This window comes from Octopus sinensis, linkage group LG1 (genome assembly GCF_006345805.1).
Source record: "Octopus sinensis linkage group LG1, ASM634580v1, whole genome shotgun sequence".
Taxonomy (NCBI): Eukaryota; Metazoa; Mollusca; class Cephalopoda; order Octopoda; family Octopodidae; genus Octopus; species Octopus sinensis.
Window position 1 is genome coordinate 182,165,700 of NC_042997.1, and position 18,284 is coordinate 182,183,983.

At 31.8% G+C, this 18,284-nt stretch overlaps 1 protein-coding gene across 14 annotated transcripts in view; it reads left to right on the forward strand.

Annotated features, from left to right (window-relative positions):
- LOC115212040 (serine/threonine-protein phosphatase 2B catalytic subunit alpha isoform) overlaps nt 1-18,284 on the forward strand; it is a 169,830-nt gene that overhangs the window by 27,810 nt on the left and 123,736 nt on the right. For all 14 annotated transcript variants that reach the window (XR_005001234.1, XR_005001229.1, XR_005001230.1 and 11 more), the window contains exon 2: nt 14,337-14,537. Coding sequence is in view for 8 of the 14 variants with exons in the window: in XM_036507309.1 (XP_036363202.1) it covers nt 14,337-14,537 (201 nt within the window). In the remaining 6 variants the exon portion in view is untranslated. The remainder of the gene's footprint in view (nt 1-14,336; nt 14,538-18,284) is intronic.

Here is an 18,284-nt window from a genome sequence, read left to right on the forward strand (position 1 = left end):
AATCTGCTGTCACCAGAATATATTTGTGGATGTACACATTCTTCCTTTTCCCCTTTGGGTGTGACTTATGTCAGCCATAAAATAAAGCAGAAAAGCAGTAAGCTGATTAGTATGTTTAATGCATGCATATCTCACTGTTTTGGGGATTCATATCTCCCATATTACTATAGTAAAATCAATAATCTTCTTCAGCATTACCATTCTACAGTGTTAAATGCTGAGAAGCTATCAATAATACTAAATAATCTATTTATTCATTTTCAATGGATTCATCCAATATGACCAAATGCTAATATATTCTAATTTTTATTTGAAATCTTGACTATGGAAATTCTGATATCTTGTAGATACTAAATTCCTTTGTTTAAAAATTTATGATTATTATCATTCTTTGAACTCCTGTAACTAGAAAATGCATCTACTTAGTGAAATTTTGATAATTATAGGTCGTCATTTAAAGTGGTAATGCTTTATTTAAAGCTTTTTAGCCTAATATTAGTTTTCAATTTACATATAGATTTTATGCTGCTGGTTTTTTTTGTTTATTTGTTTTAATGATTTTTAATGGCTCAAAAAAATAATTGCTTTAGAATAATAAATGAATAAAATTCATTCATTATTCAAAACTAATTTGTTACTAAAGGATAACCAGTTTCAGTTAGGTTCTGATATTTGAGAGTTAAAATCCTACTGACAGCATTGCAATTTGCAAAATACAAGTTTACCTAGTCTTTGGTGAAGTATAATGAAAACTGACTCTCAGCCCAAGAGCTCTCCTATTCCATTGCAATAATAAAAACTGTACTTTAATCCGTATATATAAAGTATATATTTCATGTTAGATATGGTGTCAAAATATCTTAATTTTATTTAGAATTCAAGAATATAGCTAAATCTAGGAAACCAGTGTTTTTATCAATATAGACCTGTTTTAGGCGGCAAGCTGGCAGAAACATTAGCATGCCAGGCGAAATGCTTAACAGTATTTTGTCTGTCTTCGTGTTCTGAGTTCAAATTCCACCAAGGTCGACTTTGCCTTTCATCCTTTCGGGGGTCAATAAATTAAGTACCAGTTGCGTACTGGAGTTGACCTAATTGACTGGCTTCTCCTCCAAAATTTCAGGCTTTGTGCCTAGAGTAGAAAAGAATATAGACCTGTTTAAATAAAAAGCCGTTGAATCATTTGCTAACACAGTTTCAGTTTCCTTGCTTGTAATTTAAGCATTTTATCAATACAGAAAAAACTTTTGGAATTATCTAAGAGATCTTTAATCATTCAACTAACAGAAAATTATTACTTTCACTGATTTTCAATTGTCACCTAGATTGCTTTTTACTTTAATCTCAGGTTGTGCAAATTATTATTTCCTGAGACTATATATTTTATAATGTTATCTTAGTCTAACTAGAATTAAGCTTAACAGGTTCAACTTCACATTTACTTTTTCAACCTAGGTGTGGTTGATTTATTAAAGTACTGGACTATTGGGCGATAAAACATTTATTTAACCACAATACTCCCACCTTATCTTTGACAATATGCCCACATTTATTTAGTCACAATATTCCCACCTACTTTTAGGCACAATTCTCTGTTTGTTAGTCATCTGTACTTGTGAGTTATCAGTATTAGAAAAGGATTCATAAAAAAATTTATACCAGTAAATTATACCAGTCTTAAGAAAACATAATTGTATATACAGTATATTGAAGAAGTAGTTAAACCTACTCTGATGCAATTTATGGGACTTGAAAAGAAAATTCATTTTGGTTCATAATGATGTCTTATGCATTCCAAGTACTGAATATTAAATGTCTCTATATCACTATCATTGCCCTACCTTAAAGGCTATGTGGTATTTGAGAACAAATTCAATGAGCTTGAGCAAATTGTTTTTGAATTCTATACACAGACTTTGTAGCTTTATGCTTGCCAAGGATGACCTTACTAGGCAAAGTCATCTTTATTAAAGCTATTATCAAGGGATGTTGAAATATACAAAAAGATTGCAATGGTTTAGGCTACATAAGTTTTTAAACATCACTTCCGCTACTCAGTATTTTGCTTTTGTTTTTGTTTTCAAATTGAAAATAAACACAGTTTTTAATTTTAACAGATTTAATCTAAAATGTTTTTTAGCTGTTACTAATTAATTCTCTTGGATATTTCTTTTAATACACTGTTTTAATGCTTCATATAAAGTCAACTAAAACTATAATTAAACTTGTGAGTATTGCAAAAAAAAAAAAAGCTATGATCGCAAATTGGACTTCCAACTGCACTCAAGTCAATTTCACTTTATTTTCTACCAGATTAAAATATTTAACTGTATTAAACTTGAAGCATTTGCAATAGTGGGAAATATTTTAGCAGTAGTTGATGTATTATTTTCTAGGTTTCTAGCGATATACATTTGAATACTTTTTTCTGAATTAAAATATTTGGAAAATGCATTTGAGTGTCATGTTGCTATGAGTTTCTGATTGTGAATCTTTTTGTTTTATTTAATCCTATAAAAAAAAAGATCTGTTCATCCTGTAATCTTAATAGCCTTGCGGTAGGTGTGTCAGATATTTGTATAGCACATCACTTACAAGTCACTAACACTGAATTGATTAAGTCAGTCAGACTTATTCTAAAAGGTTAGAAGTATACATAATCAATCAATGAATCATTTCATTTATAGATAGCAAATGCAGCTTTTGTTTAACTGTGGAATACACCTTCAATAAATTCTTTTGTCTTGTTGCTTTTGTTGAAGTAACCTAAGAGATGAATTGATACTAGTATAGGAAAATGTCATTTCTTTATTATATTGAAAATCATTGCTGCAATTTTATTTTAAAGAGAATCTATGACACCCCAACATATGAAGAGGCTTCAGTCACTACTTCAATCTATTACTAAACTATACTTATGGTATATTTCATCTCTCAACCCAATCCTTTCAGGTCTTGTCTAGTTGCTGTGAGACCTAGTTTATCAACATTTCTTTGACTATTCTGTTTCTTTTCTCCTGTCAGTTGCCATTTACCTACATATTGGATTATCCCATAAATAATGCATTTTTTTTTCAATTGTATGAGCTAAAAGCTGGAAGGGAACAGGATAAACTACCCGCATCAACTTGCTATAAAAGAAGGTAGTAATTTTACCTTGTACTTATTCTTAGTACAAGTTTTGAAGAGTGCTGTTCGATTTTAAGTTATTTTTTCAAAGCTATAATGGAAGTGACAAAGGAGCATATTCGACATATTTTGCTATGAGAGTTCAATAAAGGCAACAATGCAACCGAATGTGTGAGGAATATTAATACATTATATGGGGATCAGATAATAGGTGTGAGCCAGTGTCAACGGTGGTTCCAGAAATTCTGAGCTGGAAACTACAGCCTAGAAGATGAGCCTCATCCTGGAAGATCTGTAGAGCTCAACGAGGACATCCTGCAAACCCTGGTGGAACAAAATCCTATCGTAACTTTTGAGGAACTAACCGAGAAACTTGGATTTGGTCATTCAACCATTCATTGACACCTGCGAGCCATCAGAAAAGTCAGCAAATTGGGTCAATGGGTTACTCATAAACTTTCCGAGTCTAGTCACATGCAGAGAGTGAATGTGTGCTCTTCTTTGCTGTCACAAATGAGCCTTTTGGGGGGGGGGGGACTGAATAGTGACTGGTGATGAAAAATGTCTTTCTCAATAAAAATGTCGAGTGCTGAAGACAGTGGGTAGGGAAAGGAGAAACACTAGCACCCCAAGCTAAAGAAGGTCTTCACCCACGTAATCTGTTTGGTGGGATATGAAGGTTTAGTCCACTTTGAACTTTTAAACCCAAACCAAATGATAACAAAGGAGATCTACTGCAAGCAACATGAGCAACTTAAGTCAGTGCTAGAAGAAAGACGACCATCTTTGGTTTCAAGACAAAAGGTGTTCTTCAATCAGGATAATGCTCAGCCACATACAGCAAGGATGACATTCCAAAAGCTGGAGCAGTTTCAGTGGGAAACAATACCCCATCCAACATATTCACTGGACATTGCCCCATCTGATTATCATTTATTCTGCAGTCTTCAAAATACGAATTCTGTAGACAAGGTCAGAACAGTGCTGAAGGAGTATCTTTCATCGTGGACAAGTGAATTTTGGAAGAAGGACCTTGCAAGTCTACCAGATGAGCATTATAAAAGATGGAGAGTTTTTTTAGATTAAAAAAGAACTTTATCTAATTTTGAAAAATAAAAGAAGTATAAAAAAGCTGCATTATTTATGGGATGACCTAATATATATAAACAATGTCTAACTGGTATCCAGAACTCTTGATAAAATTCCATTTATCTTTGTACTCTAGGTGTCATGTTTTAAATAAAATCATTCTATCAACTGGCACACTGAGAGAGGTTTGACAACACACATAAAGTAAACAAAGCATACATTTAAAGACTAATGATATTTCAGATAACTAAGAATAAAATGAAATATGTCTCCACTGCTCATACTAAACTTTATATGAAGCTTTTGTTCCAAAACTAAACTTACTGGAACTTTTCATTTGAATTTGTATTTGATAAATCTTCCAAAGATGTAAAGGTTTTATAACATAATTATGCCAGTGCATAATGGTAGAAACCATTAGAAGATTAAGTGGAACAAAGGCAGCATGCATTAACATTTGTAGTACTGTTAAGATCAATACAATTGATGTTCAGTTTCAAGATTTGCTGACCACTGACTGTAAAGGAAAAATTAAAAAGGTGTGAATCCATGGGACTAGTTCTAGAGAGGAATGACTGGACAAGTATTTTGCGTGGGGTTATTGTGTTGTCTAAGAAACAGGAGATGGAGTACAGTGATATAAACAGTACTTCTGTATATGTAAGTCATAATTGAAGTTAACAAGCAATTGGAAGTGAAGAACTTATTAGCCTTAAAGAGAAAGCCTAATCGTTAGACTGCAGCTTTGATAATGTTACAAATGTGAGGTCACCATGAGAAATAAGCAGAGATTGTGAGGCCTACCATTTGTAGTAACTTTAAGGAGTTTAGTTGTATATTATTCCTGTATTTGGAAATATAGTCTAAGACTATTTCCTTTATGTATTGTTATTGTGTCTGGTTCTGTGAAGAAAGACTAGCTTTTCATGTCTCTTTTAAAGGCTGTCTTCCAAATTTTGGAAATAAAATTGATGAATTTTTATTTCAAAAGACCTTTTTAAATTTTTTTGTCTTAATACATTAAATATGTTTAATACCATAGTAAATATTTTATTGACAAAAATATATATAATGAAGTACGCTAATACTGTAAAGTCACATCTTTTACCTTTTTCATCTTGTAATTGGAGCAACATTTAATGCTCAAGTAATTTCCTTTTTTATTTGTAAATACTTAAAAATATATGCATATATACATCTATTGAAAATGGAAAAATTTGGATGATTTGTAAACAAACATACATTAACAAACAGCATTATTATATGTACAACAGCTAAGATACACATTTTGTGTTCATGCATATTTGTAGTAATTAATTGAGTTGGCAAGAAAGTAATTTTGGTTTTTTAGTGTGAAGTAAGTCAATTTTTTTTCCATGCAGTATATACTATGATGTTTCTTAAAATTAGCTAGCTAAAGAAGGAGTCTATGTGATCACTCAACCTGCGAGAAATAGCAACCAAATTCCCTCAAATCCCATCTTACCAATTGAAGTTAAACATGTAATTAACATTAGCAAAGTCAATTACTAAAATATACTTTGAATTTCATTCATTTTTATAATAAACTGGAAAAGACTTACTTTTTATATTTAATATTTCTTTTTAGTTTTAGTCTTGATTGGGACTGCTTACTTTGCCTATCCTGAGTGCATTGTTCCAAATATACACCTATTTGTGCTGCTATGAAATTGGTGCAGGAGTTTACAGATATTCTTAAATCCAATCTTTTATTATCAGAAAATATCAATAGACAGTAGATTGAATATAAAAATCTTGTTCAATTTAATGAAATAATAACAGTGCTCCACTCACTTCTATAAAAGCTAAACATTATCTTTAACCACATCATAATTTGCTTGGGACTATCCTACTTCTTACACATTTGTCATTTCATGTGCAGAAGAAAGCTGAAAACTTGGGTAATATACATTGACTCAATATGTACAATGTATATTCCCTCTTCTGATTCATTATCTCACTTATTTTGTACATCTATGTTTCACTATTTCTTTCTCATCTTTCCTCCTAGTGGCCTTCCTCTTCTGTACCATTTGTGACATTTGTAACCAAGGTGTTACTGAAACTTTCAACTCTGAGAAAAGAATGGGTATTAATAGAACATAAGGCATATGGGGAGAAAACCTGAAGAATTTATTTCTTATATTGTTTACATGTTATATTCATTGAAATTTTACAATTTTCTTGCCAAAAGTAAAAATATTACAGAAAGTAGTTAGAATTTCTTCATATCAAGTGCTTGAAAAAACAGTAATATAAAGAGAGCTTTGTGTTGGACTAAATGCCTTGTATTTAGTTTCATCTTAGTTCAAATGCAACTTCCACTATGTTCAGCTTTACTCTTCATTCTTGTGGGATCAATCAAATAAGAACCAATCGTGTAATGGGTTTGATACAGCCAAGTAAAACCCTCCTCTAAAATATATGGTTGTGTGCCAATGTTAAAAATCATTTAAAGTTCTTATGGAAGGTATGATCATGAGCATGTTCATTTTTCATTTCCATCATGAATTATAGTCATTAATGGAAACTGCTTATCACAAATTGATAAGCAGAAAATACACATTGGTTTCATTGTATTTAATCTCATAAATCTCATAAATAGTCTGTTAAATAATCTGTTGTTAAACTGATCTGAAGAAATTAGAGATAGTGACAAAAATTAGAACCATATAAGTAGAGACTATTTTCTCAAATTTAGTCAGACAAGAGCAATCTATACTTAATAATAGCCAATATAAATGTGGGTTGGTTGGTTTCTCCTATTATGCTTTATGTTGTAGAGAGGGAGAGATAGAGTAAAAGAGAAATATAGAGAGAGTTACCACTAAGAGATACAGAATGAATGCACATTCTAGGTTGGTGGAAGGCAATGGAGTAAAGGAACGTTACTCACACACACAGTGAGAGAGAAAGAATCATAGAGACAGAGGAAGAGTGGGAGAGTAAAATACTGGCTGTAACTGAAAAAGGCTCTGCAATAGTATAATGAACATGCTTTTTCCTTATGTGATTTACTAGTTAGCTGTTTGTTTGCAGAGTAAGTGTTTTTGCATTAATCACTAGGGCACTTGCTAACATAAGAATTTATAACAAACTGTTCCAATTATATTACAATTTCTGAAGAATATTAAAACATTAGAATGTTATCCTTCATATGATCAGTAACTTCGAAAAAATATTTTTACCACCATGGGTAATATGAGGAAATATGGCATACAATAATTATAATTTTTATCAAATTATCTATGGTGACAAAAGTATACTTCCAAAGTTACCTATTATATGATGGGTAACTCACTATTTTATGAATAATTGACATAAGAGAGATAATATATATTGGGTCATCCCATAAATAATGCAGTTTTTTTCAATTGCATGAACTAAAAGTCAGAGGGGGACAGGATAAACTACCTGCATCAACTTATTATAAAAACAGTAATTTTACCTTGTCCTTATTCTTAGTACAAGTTTTGAAGAGTGCAGTTTGATTTTAAGTTATTTTTTCAAAGTTATAATGGGAGTTACAAAGGAGCATATTCAGCATATTTTACTTTGAGTTAAATAAAGGCAACAATGCAACAGAATATGCGAGGAATATTAATGCATTATATGGGGACTAAACAGTAAGCATAAGCCAGTGTCAATGGTAGTTCCCATAAACTACAGCCTAGAAGATAAACCTTGTCCTGGAAGATCTGTAGAGCTCGACGAGGAAATCCTGCAAACCCTGTTGGAACAAAATCCCATTGTAACTGTTGAGTAACTAGCAGAGAAGCTTGGATTTGGTCATTGTGTCTGTGTTTGTGAGTCTGTTCCCCCCTACCATCTCTTTGACAATCAGTATTGGTGTGTTTACATTCCTGTAACTTAGTGGTTCGACAAAAGATACCAAAAGGATAAGTACTAGGCTTACAAAGAATAAGTCCTGGGGTTGATTTGTTCGACTAAAGGTGGTGCTCCAACATGGCTACAGTCAAATGATTGAAACAAGTAAAAGAGAAAAGATCATCTACCACAAGCAGCCTGAGCAGATTAAGTCAACGCTAGAAGAAAAACGACCATCTTTGGTTTCAAGACAAAAGGTGTTCTTCCATCAGGATAATGCTCAGCCACATACAGAGAAGATAACATTTCAAAGGCTGGAGCAGTTTGAATGGGGAAACAATGCCCCACCCACCACATTCACCAGACATTGCCCCATCTAATTATCATTTATTCTGCAGTCTTCAAAATCATTTGGACAGAAAATATATGAATTCTGTAGACAAGGTTAAAACAGTACTGGAGGAGTATCTTTCATCACAGACAAATTAATTTGGAAGAGGAGCCTTGCAAGTCTACCAGTATAAAAAAAATGCATTATTTATGGGATGACTCAATATATGCTTTGAGTTTTCTACTGGTTTCATTCTATTTTTAAATATCTCACAGATTGCTTTTTAGAGAAAATTTCTTTTCACTGTGAAGAATTTACACAGGTTGTTTTTGAAGTTTATTTTTTTGTTGTCATATGTTTTTTTTTTTATCTATACATTTTATCTATACATTTTTTAATAAAAAGCACTATTTTCATAACTAATCGATTACACAATATCTTTCATTGGTTAGATTTCTTACTTCTCTGAAAAGGAGAAAAAAAGTCATGATTTCAATAGATGCAGAGTACATTTTTTGTTTAATATAAAGATTTTTATAATTTAAATTCATGTGAATGATATAAAATAAGTGGATGAGCTTAGAATATAAAGATTATAGGTTAAGTGCTGTTAGATGGAAGTAAAAATCAGGTTTATTACAGCTTTGCATTCCTATGTGTATGTATGCATATGCTTACCTCCTGCTCGCTCCCAATACTTGCTTACCTTACAATTCCTGGACATAATATAAGCCTATTCACATGCTTACGAATTTAGTTTACTTCTGCCAAGATGTCTTCCAAAGTTGCTGCCTCTTCACTCCATTACTTTTAATGGGACGAAAGAGAATGCATACTAAAGTTGGTTATTCTATGGCAATGACATCAAATCTCTAAGGAAAACAATGTGAATTGTTCAATGCCAACACTCTGCCTATATCCAGATAAATTATTATTTATTGTAGATTCAAAAGACTTATGAATGTATTCAAATGCATATATAAATCTAATGATATGCATTTAAATTTATAAGCTTCATCAAATATCCAAAGTTGAGGCTTCCTTCTGTTATCAGTTTATGTGTTTGTTGTATGTTTGCAGAATTGTTAGTGCATTGGACAGATATCTTTCAGTATTTATTGCTCTTTGCATTCTGAATTTAAATATCTCTAAGATCTTTGTCTTTGATTCTTCACTCACTCTCTTTTAAAATCACTTATACTTCAATATAAGAACAACATGCAGGGACACTCACAGTGTCCTTTTCTTATATTGCAATCCCTAATACAAAAGAATAATATGGTCATTAAGTTTCTGGTGGAGTATGGTACATAATAAGATAAATACTTTTTTTTTTGTTTACTTTTGACAAATAATGTTTCTATTGTACTAAACTTACATTTTATAAACACCTATTTTTGTTAATTTAATCATCCCAGCATATTACTGGTACTGTACTATTGATCTCCAAGAGGGTGAAAAGCAGTCAACTCGGTGATATTTAAGCACACAAGATAAGACACACCTAAATATTGTATTGCATTTATTCTGATATCTATCATTCTTGCCACTCTGTTTCCTTTTAATGCTTACAATAATTATAGTAATAAATTTGCTGTAATATCTCAGATTTTGATATGAAGAAAATAAGTGATGATATCTATAGGCTACTTTAGAACAGTTTAATATTTATTATATGTAATTATAATTTTACTGGATTCTTTAGTGTAGAAGTAACTACTTGATAAACAAGAGCAACAATCTAGTTTTGATCCTGTGTTAAAACTACTTCATTTTCATTGGCAATACAATAGCAAAAGGGTTAATGCTATAGAAAATGTTATGCCACACCTTTTATATCACCATATCAAAACTCATCCTTGGTGCTAGTCTGGATTAAATTTTTTTAATGTTATTCTAATCATGCAGATCCAATCTATATTATGAGTATACTATCTTTAAATTTAGAATTAAACTATATCCTCCTCATTTTCAAGATGGGGAGACGTTTATTGCAAGAGATTTGCCTCTTGTTTTTATAAATTTGATCAGCTATGTAAAAGCCCTCCTACTGGTTGCTCATAACTATTGAATCAAATAACCCCATCACTGCAGTATTTACAAGTAACCTTAAAGAAAATCATTTTAACCCTTTAGCATTCAAACTGGCCATATCCAGCCTAAATTTTCCACCTGTTTTATGTTCAAACCAGCCAGATACAACCTCTCACAGCTACCCTACAAGGTCCTTCTAAAAATAAGCAGTCGCATTATGAAAATCTCAAAGCTACAAGATGATGCTTGATTAATTCAAAACAATGTGAATAAATAAGCATTACATTTGACAGAATAATCTGAATGCTAAAGGATTAAATCATACTTTATACCAAAAAAAAATGATCATTTACATCAGTGTAGCACACTCTCTACTCTTTTACTTGTTTCAGTCATTTGACTGTGGCCATGCTGGAGCACCGCCTTTAGTCGAGCAAATCAACCCCAGGACTTATTCTTTGTAAGCCTAGTACTTATTCTATCGGTCTCTTTTGCCGAACTGCTAAGTTACGGGGATGTAAACACACCAACATCAGTTGTCAAGCAACGTTGGGGGACAAACACAGGCACACACATATGTACTCGATTTCCGTCTACCAAATCCACTCACAAGGCTTTGGTCGGCCCGAGGTTATAGTAGAAGACACTTGCCCAAGGTGCTACGCAGTGGGACTGAACCTGGGACCATGTGGCTGGTAAGCAAGCTACTTACCACACTGCCACTCTTGCACCTATGTTCAATTTTTTATAAGAATACTTTTATAATAAGAGATCCTTAGTTCAGCTTTTTTCTTTCTTTTGTTACTTTTGTCCACAAATTAATTTATATGAGTGAATTAGGTATCCAATGGAGACATAATAGATGCAATAGCATTACAGAATGATTGAATGCACAAGTGCTTCCCTGTCAGCTAATGCGTATAATATTATTAACTACTTGTGTATTCTTAGCGTAAAGTGGGTGCGGTAATATTAAGTTTTGTACCAGTTGTGGTAATAAATGACAAAATAACTTGGTTCTGAAGTTCATTGTTCTGAATTTCATAAATAATTTTGTTAGCAACACAGAAATTTTGTTGGCCTCTCAGTTTATAAATGTTTTGCAGTTTGTGTCCACTATGATACTGTACATGCAAGGAAAATAAGTACTGTAAAAGGCTCTGAAGGAATAAAATGACTATAAGTATCAATCTGAGGTATAAATGTGAATTTAAAAAAAGAGAGAGAGAGAATATGTATTTATCGTTAAATATATGTTTCTTGTAAATTAGACAATGCAACTGAATGTGTAATAAAATGAACTTACTGACAAAATGATGAATTAGTAGTAAATTGTTGCTAGATGCAGTAGTGGACTACAGAAACATGAACAGAAGTTTATGAGAATTTAGAATATGGTTTGTGGGCAAGAAGCAATTCTTTATTCTTGTGAAAGCCTAAGCTTTGATAGATATTAGGCTTCTTCTATTCCTTTACTGGTTTCAATCATTGGACTATGGCTATACCGAATCACTTCCTTCAAGAGTATAGTTATTATATCAATTGCAATACTTGACTGGTACTTATTTTACTAACCTCAAAAGGATGAAAGCCAAAGTCAAATGGAATTTGATCTCAAAACATAAAGGGACATAACCAAATACCACAAGTCTTGTCTCTGCTCTACCAATTCTGCCTTGTAACAGGATGGTGATAGATATTGTTTGCTTTGTTTTTTTTTATTAAAAATATAATTTCATTGATCCATAAATATCTATACCATAAGACATATATTTCTTTATTGCCCACAAGGGGCTAAACATAGAGGGGACAAACAAGGGGATTAAGTCGATTACATCAACTCCAGTGCATAACTGGTAATTTATTTATCGACCCCGAAAAGATGAAAGACAAAGTCGACCTCATAAGACATAGAAGTTTAGAGATATTTTTATTTGCCTTAATCTGTTTAACTAGAGAATTCATATCAGTATTATTTTGTGTCAGTGACTGACTATAGACAAGGTGTCTATCTACACAGTTATCTCCTCTAAGAACACAATTTCCCTATCCCATTCCAAAATGAAAAAGAAGAAATATTAAAATGAAAATGGCTTGTTTAATAAGTACTATCAACAAAAAATTTTTTAAAGTATTCCATTCCTATTTTTGTTAACAGATAATTCAAACACTGTAAGATGTTAGTCGTAAGTGGGTTTGTTCTTTTTTTTGTTTGGGGGGGTGATTTTTTTAGCACTATGGCTCATATTCAAATAAAATAAATTTGTTTTCCCTTTAGACATAGATACTTCACGAGTTAGGTGATGATTTCATGTTTTTGCAGATATTTATGCCTTGCAAATACCTGAGCAAATTGTACATGGGGAAATTTTCAGTAACCATCTCCTCGTTCTCTTGAATGCTTCTAATGGTGATCAGTGTTATCATCATTAGAAGCACAGTTCTGTGATTTAGAAATTTGTTTCATTATCTCATGGTTCCAGGTTCAATCACACTGCATATATCTTCTATCATAGCCTCAGGCTGGCCAATACTTTATTAGTGTAATTTAATTGATGAAAACTTTGTAAGCCTACCGTGTATCTTTCATTCATGTACATCACTGAAACATGTAAATAGTGAGAAAATTGAAATACTGGTACTCTTCAAGAAAAGTTCTTTACAGAATTTGTTTGACAAGATATAAACCCTTTCTTTTTACTCTATCATCAGAATCTAAATAATTGATGATTGGCCTACTGATGCCCTGTAACCAATGATGTTATTGTTCACTAATTGTGATAAAAATAATTTAGGTACCTACATTGTACAGGTATTTAAATTACACATTAAAAGATCATAGGTTTAAACATTGCACTATATGCCCCTAGCTAAAACACATAACTGTATTTCCCTCAGTTAAATCTAGTTAAAGAAAATGGTACAATTGCACATTGTATCTGATTAGTTTTCATCAGAAAAATTATTCAGGTGCCATGCAAAATCTCTTACAATTAAACCAATAATGTAAAGAAATTCAACTTCTTCAAAGAATTTGTGCTAAAAAAATAAATGTAAAAATATATAATAATAAAAGTCAATAACAAAAGAAATACCATCAACTGAAATGATTCTAGTCTCACAATATAGAAACATTTCCCATGGCACCAGCAGACAAAATGGAAAAGATGTTGCCTCAACTGATAGCAAGGGAGATGCCCTGGAACAGCAACTCTGTAGACCAATAATGTATATTTTATTGGGACTGGTGAAAAAGACAATAAAGATTTTCTTTATGTAATTTGAAGTCAAACCAGCAAGACACTGAAGCAAATAACTGAACACATTTTAGCTGGTTCACTGCCATTTGTGTCAAATCATGTTACTTTTTAAAAAAATTAACATGTTTATCTTCTTAGAACCAATTTAATCTTGAGCCAATGAAGAAGCCTCTGCATATTCATTCAACATACTATAAATAGTGGCCAAATCTTACCAGAAGACATATTGGGGGATGTAATCTTAGTTATACTTTGCCTCATATAAGCTGATGATCTCAGCTGGAATCTGTTAGATCATAGGATGCTTGATTTGAGCTTTGTCCTAAACAACTACAACCAACTTAATTCTGATTCTCATTGTGTAGTTTATTCTGTTGAAAAGATTTTCCAGAGTAAACCAAAGCTTGTGACCTTTCCTGGATTTCATTTTACTTGCTTCATTCATACCATTGGAAAATACATGCATTCACAAATTGCCAATTTCACTTCTGATAGTGTGAAGCTTTGTACCAATGTGTAAAAAAAATTCAATATTCATTTACAGTAGTATATCTGTCAGATCTTTAGTTGTGTGGAATATTCTTCTTGTATAAATGTTTCTATTTTGTACAATTTCATTAACTGTTCCTTTTGATCATTTCTAGGTGTACCCTTTCCACCAAGTCATCGATTACAAACACTAGAGGTGTTTGACCCACGAGGCAAACCTAAACCTGATGTTTTAAAGCAGCATTTCGTGTTAGAAGGTAGAGTCACAGAGGATGTAGCATTAAGGATTATTAATGAAGGAGCAGCATTGCTGCGGCAAGAAAAGACTATGATTGACATTGAAGCACCTGTTACAGGTAAATTTAAAGGTTTTTTTAATACTATTTCTCTTCTTGTGTTCTTTTTTCTTTCTTTTCATTTCAAAATTTGGAAATAATCATATTTTGGAAGCAGAAACTGAATTGTGCAACAGAGATAAAAAATATTTTATTTACATCACTTGATCTCACTGAAAGATATGTTATACTCCTATGTTACAATATAAATCAGTATTAGAAAAGGCATTCTATTCTAAAGGCAAACTCTAATAACCCCTAAAAATTTAAAATTATCCAACCCATATTACATGAATAAAACATGTCCCAATATTTAAAAAATGTTAATACCATCAAACTGCCATCAACAGAATATGAACATGTGATCCAAGAATCAAACATTATCAATTTGGACACTTTCTTCATTTTTATAAAGAAAAGGACCTAGCTTTTGGAAAGTTACTTATCATAGACCATTAGATTAGCATTCAGCACAGTAGATGTTTTTTCACAATTTGTTTTCTGGAGGTTGGTAAAAGGACAAACTATAGAAAATAAAGTATTTATATATCATTTAGTAATACAAACATCTATTGTTTGAAATACTAGAATGAATCTATACAAAGAACCATTTTTAACTCTCATTTTAACAAATATGGATTGGTTGTTTTCTCAGTTACATTTAGTATCATTTCAGCAGCAAACTTTACTGGCATATTCACACTGTTGAAATTCAGTATGGTACCTTTCTACTGTGACATTTTTTTCTTATTCTATTCTGACATGCAGTAACAACTCATTGAATTTTTTCTTTTCTCTTTTTTTTTTTCTTAGCCATTTTCTTTGAAGTATTATCTTCAACATCTAAATAAAATAGTTGTAGATAACACAAGGGAACATTTTTCTTTAAAAACTTTTTGTAGTTGTACTTAAAAAACAGGTTCAGGTATGAAAGCTGTTTTTTCTCTGCTGACATAGGTTGGTTGGGTTTGCAACACACTGAATTTCTAAAATCATTTTAATCTTGCATCATCTTTTCTGTAAAACCCAATATTCTTTGATCTATCTTCATCCATTTTCCCTAAGTCTTACTTGGTCTTCTACAAGCTACAAATAACTCCAACAAAATTTCTTCACCTAGATTGCATCCTCTGTTTATATGATATATCTCCATAGTAAAACTTGCAATTTCAATACAAACGCTAAGTACTTTAAAATTATTTAACTACAAAAGATGCTAACCTTATACAGTATCTTAGTTTACTTTTTTCTTACTTCTGTGTTTGTATAATAATTTTTCTTTGAAAAAGTAGCAGCCTCTTTTGTTTCTCAATATAAAATGGATATGCAATCTGTTTTAAAATCTCAAGTTTCTTGACTAACTTGTGTATATTTCATTGGAACTGTTATGTATTTGCTTAATTTTTAATTTCTAATTATAAATGTTCTCTATTTTTAATTGGCACACACCAATTCCGTAACAACAAATTAATAATGATGATAAAATTCTCCCAAAATTAAGCAATTATCCTCAATAGCTTTTTTATTTAGATTTTTTTTTTTCCATATAGGTACTTACTTTTTTTTCTTGATATGGAAAAATAATTCTTTGTAATTCAACAAAAGTTATTATATTACTTTATATTCCTTACTTGTATTGAATTATCTAGTTTATATTGAGACACTTATAGTGTAAGATGATGACAATGCTATAGCAGCAATTTACAGTGCAGACACTCCCTTTATCAACTGTTGACTGGAGATCACAACAGTTTTGACACCATATTGGTGCTATACAAGCAATGATGTGACCAGGAAATGTCTGGGTCATTTTGGACCATGTTGTAGTATGCTTTTTATCTCTACCATCCATGCAACCACCACACCAAACTGAACACAGCTGTAACCACTCCAGCTATGCAGCAATTACTTTACTACTTAGGATTTGTTTTTTACTCTCAGCTTTGGTCTTTCTCTCACTTATATCTACCACATCATTATGATGAAGTATTTTCTGCTTCTTTTCCCACTTCATGAACATTGTTCTGCCTTTGTCCAATGAGTAGTAGTCATTGTGGATTTTGTTACAAATTTATGATATTCTGCCTCCATTGAAAGTATCATGCACTGCAATCTTCATGCCACACACAATTCCCCCACACTTCCTTTAGTCCTTCATATCTAAGGCCTGTTTTCTCATGTGACTACTCAGTATTGTCGTTGTAAGGTACCATCAGCTTGAAAGGAAATTTTTTTTGATCTTGTCAGATCATGCCATAAAGTCAGAGCATTGTGGCAATATTACTTCGGGACTTATACCTTCCAGTCATTAATACTATGCAGAAGTCTGAATATTGGCTTTCTTTTGCTTACACTCCTGTGTATCATGCTCCTTGTGGAAAGACAAGATACAATTTGATGATATTTGCATTAAAACTGTTGCTTGTTGCATTAGTGCATTAACAAGGCTACTCAGTACTTAGTTATGCTACTAGGCATGTCCTGCAAGGAATGACTTGCATTCTCCAGTGATGCATAAACATCATGCTGATGGCAAATAGGAGGAATTTCAACCTGGCTAGTTTCTATTTTCCCCAGCGCATGCTATGCATGGGCCCAGGAACAGGAGGTGCAGGAAGTGCAAGTGCACCCTTCAAAATTTTGTTGGGTACAAAATCAAAATTTGCACCCCTACCTACTTTTCTCAGGTTTAGAAAACAGTGAATAAAAAGTGATCTATAAAAAGAAGCTCAAAGGTTTCTTCACAATGAACAAAAATAAATAAATAAAAAATAATAAGACCTTGTTTGTAAAAATTTTTGGACCTGGGTTTGCACCCCCTATGCAAATTTTGTTCCCCAAGCCAAAGGCTATATGATAGATTCCTTTGTTCTGCTGCTCTTTGGCTTTCTAACCTTATTTCTTTAGACACCCCCACTCCACTTTAATATGATAATTTATTTCATCATAATGTCTCACTTGCTTTTGTTATTCTAGTGTTCTGCACTGCACCTGTTACCTCTCTCATTTCAAAGATGATCTCTAATATAGGAAAGGAGGAAAAACACTGAAACATTAGTATAATGTTCATATACTAATGTGTCAAAATAACACTAAATTGTACTGAAAATATTTTGTTATACAAACTCAATTTAAATAATGTATACAAGCTGCAGGAGAAGTTACTATACTTATCTAATGTAAAGTTACTGTCATTTGAACATCATTTGTATTCTAACAGATTATAAGGATTAACTTTGTTATTAATTTCTTAAAACTGCTTGTCCTCTCTTAGATATCAGCCTGCTAAAGCAGATTTTTTTCTATAAATTTAGCCTGCTTTTTTTTAGTTTTATTAATCTTCAGTTGTTGGTAACTGTTGCTATATACCATGTAGATTAGATCATATAAATATTTTACTTTTTGAACAAATAAATTCTCATTCTTTTGTTGATAATATAGGATTAGCTATTCTGTTATATTCCATTCTTAATCATTACACAATAACTTGTGTTGCTTCTATTGTGTGGACATTTTTATGCATTCAAATATATATTTTAGCTGTATTTAACAAAGCCACTTCAATACAAATATGGAAATAAAGGAACGTAAACAAAAGCAAAACAAGAACAATGATTTGGATTTTTACCTTGTATTTTAATTTTTTTGGATTTAAAACTTCTTATCAAGAAAATGGAGAACAAACTAGCTGTGCGTGCTAAACTAATATAACTAAGCAGATTTTTTTGTTTTTTGTTTTTTTCTCAAATGCTAACATTGAAGAAGAAG